This window comes from Tachysurus fulvidraco, chromosome 4 (assembly GCF_022655615.1).
Source record: "Tachysurus fulvidraco isolate hzauxx_2018 chromosome 4, HZAU_PFXX_2.0, whole genome shotgun sequence".
Classification (NCBI taxonomy): domain Eukaryota; kingdom Metazoa; phylum Chordata; class Actinopteri; order Siluriformes; family Bagridae; genus Tachysurus; species Tachysurus fulvidraco.
Window position 1 is genome coordinate 30,075,205 of NC_062521.1, and position 7,891 is coordinate 30,083,095.

Here is a 7,891-nt window from a genome sequence, read left to right on the forward strand (position 1 = left end):
ACAAATAAATAAGACAAAGAAATAAATTACAAATAAAAAATGTTTTAATTATCACTTCAGTCCAGTTTAAAAAACAAACAAACAAACAAACAAAACAACACCAAACGATCATGTATTTACATTCATGTGTTCTTCTTTCACGTTTTGTTCCTCACATTTATATACATATATTTACATATAATATTTACAGGAAGATTCATACGGGGGAAAAAAAGCTATAAAGTAGACGACAGTGAGAATAAAAAGACTAACAACACTAATATGGGTCATATTAATATTGTTATTAATCATTAATAAGGACAGTGTAATGTAAATATCCATATAAATCTGTATGTACATGACGAGTGAAGAACAAACCCAAGACGAAACGCTACACAAATTATATCCGCTGTTAAATAACTTAAGTGTAAACTGAGGTGTTAAGTGTGGTTACATGTTTCATATAAAAAAGTATGAAGTGTAGAAATAGATACGTGCACACGTACACACACACACACACACACACACACGTATACCCACACACACACGCACCCACACACGCACACACACACACACACACTTATAGAAGTAAAGCTCATTGAATCAACCTCGTTAAGCAACAATTACACGCGACCTGAACCCGCTCTCAACTCTGTGTTAGAATGTCTCAGCTCCGGTACAAGAACCTGCTTCAAGGTTCTGACAAAACATCCAAGCTACTGTTCTAGAACCTGCATTCTTTCAAATATCCGGTGAGAACGTCCGAGCTACCGTTTCAGAACAAAACATTCAGTTAGAAATATCTCAAGCTACTGTTCTAGAACCAACACCAATATAAATCCTTCTGCCAGAATATCTAAACTACTTCTCTAGAACCGGACCCGGCTCTAAAAGGTTCTAACTGAAATATGCGAGCTACCTTCTAGAACGAACACCGTATAAAAATGTCCCGTAAGACCGTCTGAGCTACGGCTCTAGATTAAAACCGAACACCTCGCAAAAAAAAAAAAATTCCTCGGCTGTTCTATAATCGAGGGCTAGAACCGGAACCAACAAAAAGCTCCTGTTCGAGTCTTTAAGCTACAGTTCTAGAATCCTAACGATCTAAAGTGTCTGAGCAGTAGGTCCGAGATACTCCTCTAGACTCCGCAAAGACTCTGCTGTTCCAGAACTAGACCAGTACTAATCATCACGGTTCTGTTCTGCATCATAACAGTTTAACCCTCTAAACATCTAAAGTCAGGTTCTGACCCATCAAAAAGCTCTGAGCTGACGGAACAAGGACGAGAACCGATTCTGTTCTAATCTTTTAATCATTCTAGAACCTGAACCGACTCCGTTTCGTTATCACAACAAATCATAAAGCCAAAAGATCAAACGTTCTGAACGTTTGTCCCGGTGTTCCGTCCCGTCGCCCTTTAACTAGAACCATCTCTAAACATTGTTAAAAAAAAAAAAAAAAAAATCCTGTTTAAATCGTTACACCGCTGTTCTAGAACCCGATCCAGGCTCCGTTCTGATGCAGACCCGGAACACTAAACAGCCGCCGCTGCTCCGTGCCGAGTTACTTTTCTAGACTCTAAGACTTCTAGGTTCTACATGACCTGTTCAAAGTGTCCGAGCGATGACTTTTACGCCTGGACAGAACCCACGGAAACGTATTCACGTGAAAAATAGAGCGTAGTGAATACTAACACGAGCGTTCCCCGATGATCCCCTATATACTTCATGAAGAATATAAAAAATAGACTGAGGAAGTTAACACGTTTTTTTTTTTTTAAGTAGCAAATGAATCTTTTTTTTTTTAGTCAAGGTTGCGAAGAGTCCTGAACGACTGAAGGAGAAATTCGTGCATGAAATGTTTGATTAATGAGATTAAATGAGGAATTTATTTATCCTTCACTTATACTTCTTTCCTTCCTTCTTTCATGCACGGCTCTTCGGGAGGAAACGTGACGAATACACTGCAAACTTGACTTTTTATTTATTTATTTATTTCCCCCTTTAAAGATCTTAAGACATTTTTTCTATGTGGAAACGCCGGCGCCGCGGCGATCGTACGGAGACGGACGCGAAACCGTTTGAAGTATCGGACGCCGCTTTTCTTCTGTTTTGTTTAGGAGTCGCTCGTTAGGGGAAAAAGCACCACTGAAACTTTCACGTCGTCAAATAAATAGCAGAAGCTGATTACTAGTGAAATTAGTGTTGTGTGTGTAGAGACCAGGACCAGGACAATGTGACGGTCTGACGTCAGTATTGTGATATCTGAATGTCACGATGAGTATTTCTGTAACTGTGAGACAGGATTTACAGAAGGTAAAAAATAAAAACACAATTCGTATCGGGATATTTAGAAATATCACAATATCGACAGGATACATTTCCATTTTGACACATAAATTAACACGAGAAGAAGAATAAACTGATAATAATAATAATAATAATAAAAAAAAAATCTGTTTTATCATTACAGGACTTCATTAATGTGCAGAAACGCTGACACTTCTAGTCTTCTAGCTTTAATAACTAAAAATGCCTGGTGATTGTACACAAACAGGGAACACCGTCAAATCTGTACACCTTTATAGTCTGCTTTAGTCGCTACCTCTGACTCCTCCTACCTTTCCCTAGCAGGCTTTGCGATTGGCCGTCTCAGCAGACGGACAAGGCGGGCGGACTCTGTCGCTGCTGTGTTTTTTTCAGCAGTTGGATGCGGTTGTGACAGTAGAACTTGATGGCTCTCCAGTCTCTGTGGTTGGTGACCAGGAGAGGACACTGCTCCAGACAGCGCTCACAGTCTGCTTTAGCGGGAACGCGCAGCTCCATGATGTTCCGCACCAGGTGGGACTCCACCGCGGCCCGCTCCGCCTCCGACCAAGGACGCTTCAGGACGCCACGCTTACCTAGTATATGGAGTTAGGATAGAGAAGGAAGGGAGAAATAAAAAGAGAGAAACAAAGCAAAGGGAAACAGAAAGGGAAAGAAAGAGATTAAGCGCGAGGACGGGAGCAATTAAACGAAAGGGAGAACGACAAAAATAGAGAAAGCGAGAAAGACAAAGATAGAGAAGGGCATAGAGAGATAGAAATAATGTTAATGAAATGCAGAGAGACGAACAAGTAATGAGAGAAAGACAGGTGAGAGTCAGAGAACAGTGAAAATGAGAGTTATGAAAGTAAAAAAGAGATAGAGGAGAACGAGACACAGGGGAAGAGAGTTGAGGACGTGTTAATCATTGGTCACTCGCAAACACACCACAAACACACACAGAGGGAACTGTTCAAAAATAATCTGTAGTGCACACACAAGGTCATCCGTTTACACTGCAGTAACAGTATTAGCTTACAGGTTACTTATTAGGTTGTGTACACACACACACAGAGACACACATACACACACACAGAGACACACATACACACACATACACACACAGACACACATACACACACAGATACACACACACACAGATACACACACACACAGACACACACACACACAGACACACATACACACACAGAGACACAGACACACATACAGATACACACTCAGAGACACAGACACACACACACAGACAGAGACACACAGAGACACACACACAGAGACACACACACACACACACACACGGAGACACACACACACACACACACACACACAGAGACACACACACAGAGACGCACACAGAGACACACAGACAGGGACACACAGACAGGGACACACACAGACAGAGACACACAGACAGAGACACAGACAGAGACACACACAGACAGAGACACACACAGACAGAGACACACACAGACAGAGACACACACACACACACACACACAGACACACACACAGAGAGACACACACAGAGAGACACACACACACGCAGACACACACACGCAGACGCACACACACGCCAGACGCACACGCCAGACACACACACACACGCCAGACACACACCTGTTTTGGCCTGTCCTGAACCCCTCTTGCGATTTGGAGAGAACGGAGACATCTTCTTGACCCGAGGGGTTTTGGTGCCGCTGGAGGACTTTTTAATCATGATGGCAGAAGACTCGCTCTTATCCTTCTCTTGCTCTCCATCCGATTCCTCAGACAGAGAATCTGCAGAATTCCCTGACATCACTATTCAGACACAAACACACCCACACACACGAAACGTTAGCGTCGGTTAATTATGTATTAACCTGTTTTATTACGTATTAATATTCACAGAAACATAATAGCATAATTACACACACACACTCACCATCCAGCTCTAAACAGATATGATGGAGACTCATCCCTCTGAACAGTACGCCGTCTCTCTCCCCACACAGTACCACACGCCCGATCAGTCCCATGAGTCCCGGGTCTTGACCGATAGATGCGCAACTCTGGGTCACATGGTACTCTTTCTGCAGAAAGTTCTCTAATCTCAGCTGTGCAGCTCCATGCTGATTCTCCTCTTCACCTTCGCTCAGCATCAGTAACTGAGTAAGAATTGCGACTTGCCTACGGACACGTGTCTGGGTCAGTGCTCTCGGATGGCGCGTTCCACTCGATTTGGCCAGATTTCTGAGCAGATCTGTACCTCTCAGAGGCGTGGCGGGAGAATGGTACGGCCGAGCAAACACGTAAGGGTTCTGCGGATCCACCCCGACCCCTGCTCTTGTTTGTAACAGAAGCTCTAGGCAGTGTTCCGAGTGAGGGGGCAGAATCAGCGGCTGCACGCGTCCTCGTTTGCCCTGTACGCCCACTCGAGGGAGATGGGGAAGGACAAGCCTCTCAAATGGGGAAAGGGAGGCTTCGAGGGGTGTAAGAGCACTTGTGGGCAACGGAGCAGAGCACTGAGGGGTAATCCGAGCCTGGTATTCAGGGATGGTGAGTTTAGAGACCTCACACTCCCGGCGACGGTTGTAGAGGATGAGAAGCGCCAGGCTGGAGTGGCAGAGCAGACGCCAAGCTTCAGCTGACTGAGGGGAACGTGAAAGAGAGATGAAGGCCGAGTGCTGGAGACGCCGCAGGTACAGGACAAGGGAGGAGAGAGACGAGAGCAGGGGCAGCATGTGTGGACGGCGAGAACTGAAACACGATGGAAGAGAAATGTACAAAAAAAAGTGTGAGAATATTCACGATTAGATCACAAGCGCTGGTGCACAGAATAAAGAAAATTTACACAAAAAAAATTACGCATCTAAAAAAATAACCTTTTGTTTCTTTTACTCTTTTGCATAATCAGCGCTTTGTCTTAATTTTTTGATTAAAGTTCCACTCTGAGATTTTACCTGGACAGGTCACTCTTGTCCTCAGCACCGCTGTCATCATATTCCTCTCCTTCCTCTTCATTCTCTTCCTCCTCCAATTTCGGGTCTTCCACGTGCTTCGACGCCTCAACAAACTCCTCTTTCATTTTCTCCATCACGTCTAATTCTTCTTTTTCTTTCTTTTTACGTCCCACTTTCCTGGGCAGAGTCGCCGGTGTGGGTGGGCTTCTCTTCAGCACCGACACAGGGACACCTCCTCCCCTTCTGGGTGGTGTAGTGGGTGGAGGAGTGGCGGGACTTTTACGCAGGGAGGGGCTTGTAAGAGCAGGGCTCTTTCTGGCTGGAGAAACAGAAGGAGGAGGAGGAGGAGTGGGTGGAGACTGTTGTGTGGGAATAACAATGGCTTCTCTGTGGTTGTGATTGTGGCCAGAGGCAGAAGAAGAGGAAGAGGAGGATGAAGGCAGAGAAGCATGGAAATGAGGCAGGTGGGCGGAGCCTTGTGACTTCAACATGGCTGCACGTACATCTTGTTGGTGAGTGTGGTGCTTGTCTAGATGGTGCTGGAGGGAGCGGTAATGGCGACCGCAGTACACACAACACTGCTTCTGCATCGCAGGGCTCATGCCTCTACCTGCGCTCGCATTAACAGTGCTGCCCCCAACCCCAGCAGGGGCGGGGCATTTAAACACAGGCCTGGAGGGTGCAGGAGGCTGAGTGGGGCACGAGGGCAGGGAGTGGGGTAGAGGCTGGGATGGAGGTCGGCCTGGTGGGCGATGATTAAGGGGATGAGGGGGTTTCTTCTTGTCGTTTGTGTTAGCATTAGTGTTGGCTGCAGCTGAAGAGGACATTTTGCGATTCCTTTTGCGGCGGCGAGGCGTCCGGCTACGCGGCTCTGCATCATCTGAGTCACTGATCTCAGAGTGCGACAGCTGAGAGGATTTAGGTGAGAGGGACCAGGACGGAGTGACATAATCTGATACAGGACCAGACCCAGACTCCTCCTCCTAAACAGAATGAGAAAGAGAAAGAGAGAGAGACAGAGAGAGAGAGAGAGAGACAGAGAGAGAGAGAGAGAGACAGAGATAGAGAGCGAGAGAGAGATAGAGCAAGAGAGACACAGAGAGAGAGACACAGAGAGAGAGAGAGAGCGAGAATGAGAGAGAGACACATACAGAGAGAGAGAGAGAGATAGAGACAGAGAGGGAGAGAGACAGAAAGAGAGAGAGAGAGAGACAGAAACAGAAAGAGAGATAGAGCAAGAGAGAGTGAGAGAGAGAGAGAGAGACAGAAAGAGAGATAGAGCGAGAGAGAGTACACTAACATGTAAAAAAAAACTGAAGATACAAATCAAAATGAACAGACCGAAAGGGAAAAGTGACCTTTACAACACAGTTATATTATCCTGGGTGGGTTCGCAGACAGACAGACGGAGAGACACAAATAAAGACAATAAGAGACAGAAAAGGAGATTATGTGAATCGGAAAAACGATCATGTCCTTCTGCCATCCTGACCCCACCCCTTCCCCCAACTACTCCGGTTACACTACACCAATCTGCAGACACGTGAACCTCAGAGGAGACGTGTGTCATCATATCAGAGGGTATTGTTCACTAACCTAGCTCAGATCTCCACAAGCGGTCTTTCAGTAGCTGAGCCGAAAATTCTGATTCAAATACGAATAATATAACAATAACCAAAGTAGCTAGATAGATAGCTTACAGTGTTGTTTGTTTAAGTTTATGACTACATTATAGTCATTTATGTATTATTTTTTATCAGGCCCAGATTGTTGACATATTCTCTATTTATCTGAGATCTTATAAAGCCCCGCCCACAATTACAAACACACAAAGAAAGTGTGTTTTAAATACAAGTTATGTTAAAACAGTGTGTTGTTTTGTAACGAGTTACTGTGTTATGAGTGTAATGAGTGATGTACGTTAAGCAGGAGGTTTACCTTCTTAATGTTCTTCTCATGGTCAGGAGATAGCTCGCTTGCTGCAGCAGATGAACCCTACAACACAAGGAGAACACACACGTTATGTACATCATGTGCTGATAAATAATTCATCTGCAATAATCACAGTAACACAAACATTCACGCTCACTAAAAGCATAATATTCACTAACATTTCTACATTCTGTTGTGCCACCTGCGTGGGTAAAAACCCTTAAATATTAAATAACAACATACTTTCTAGGCAAAATATACGACCGGTATAAACCATATTTACATGACAGTAAATATACAGTATTAGTATATGTTTTATGCCAAAATTTTGCTTAAAGGTAAAAACTGAAAAACATTACAGCTCATTAAAGAGTGAAATTTGTACGTCTGGCCTCCGGTTGTCCAACCCGGACCTCAAGACTTATCAACCAGAAGCTAGCTTCGAGGTCGACGTTTGCTAGGATTATCGATATTGTTTCTCTGTTCCATGTCTCAGATGATTTACAGCTCAATCCTGACTCATATGAAGCTACTTTGTACCTATTAACTTTTATATCCCTACACTTAGTCACTATCATCATCAACACATCATACACCTCCCTGATAAGCAAAAAAAAATAACATGCAATAATAAAGCTCTACTAAGTATTATATGTGATCTACATGGTTACCCTTGTCATGGTATTTTCCCCCCACTCGCTTGGATTATAGTC

General features: G+C 44.2%; 1 protein-coding gene across 2 annotated transcripts in view; it reads right to left on the reverse strand.

Annotated features, from left to right (window-relative positions):
- Positions 1-7,891, reverse strand: part of si:dkey-117m1.4 — a 27,194-nt gene that overhangs the window by 5,958 nt on the left and 13,345 nt on the right. The window contains exons 4-9 of one of the 2 annotated variants that reach the window (XM_047812930.1): positions 7,850-7,891; positions 7,185-7,241; positions 5,247-6,229; positions 4,229-5,043; positions 3,922-4,104; positions 2,601-2,882 (exon numbers count right to left, since the gene is read on the reverse strand). The exon at positions 7,850-7,891 is cut by the window's right edge and continues 157 nt beyond it. In XM_047812930.1, coding sequence (XP_047668886.1) covers positions 2,632-2,882; positions 3,922-4,104; positions 4,229-5,043; positions 5,247-6,229; positions 7,185-7,241; positions 7,850-7,891 — 2,331 coding nt within the window. In that variant the 3' untranslated portion in view covers positions 2,601-2,631. Of the gene's footprint in view, positions 1-458; positions 2,883-3,921; positions 4,105-4,228; positions 5,044-5,246; positions 6,230-7,184; positions 7,242-7,849 lie in introns of those variants that run through there. The other variant, XM_027157032.2, reaches the window with a different exon arrangement.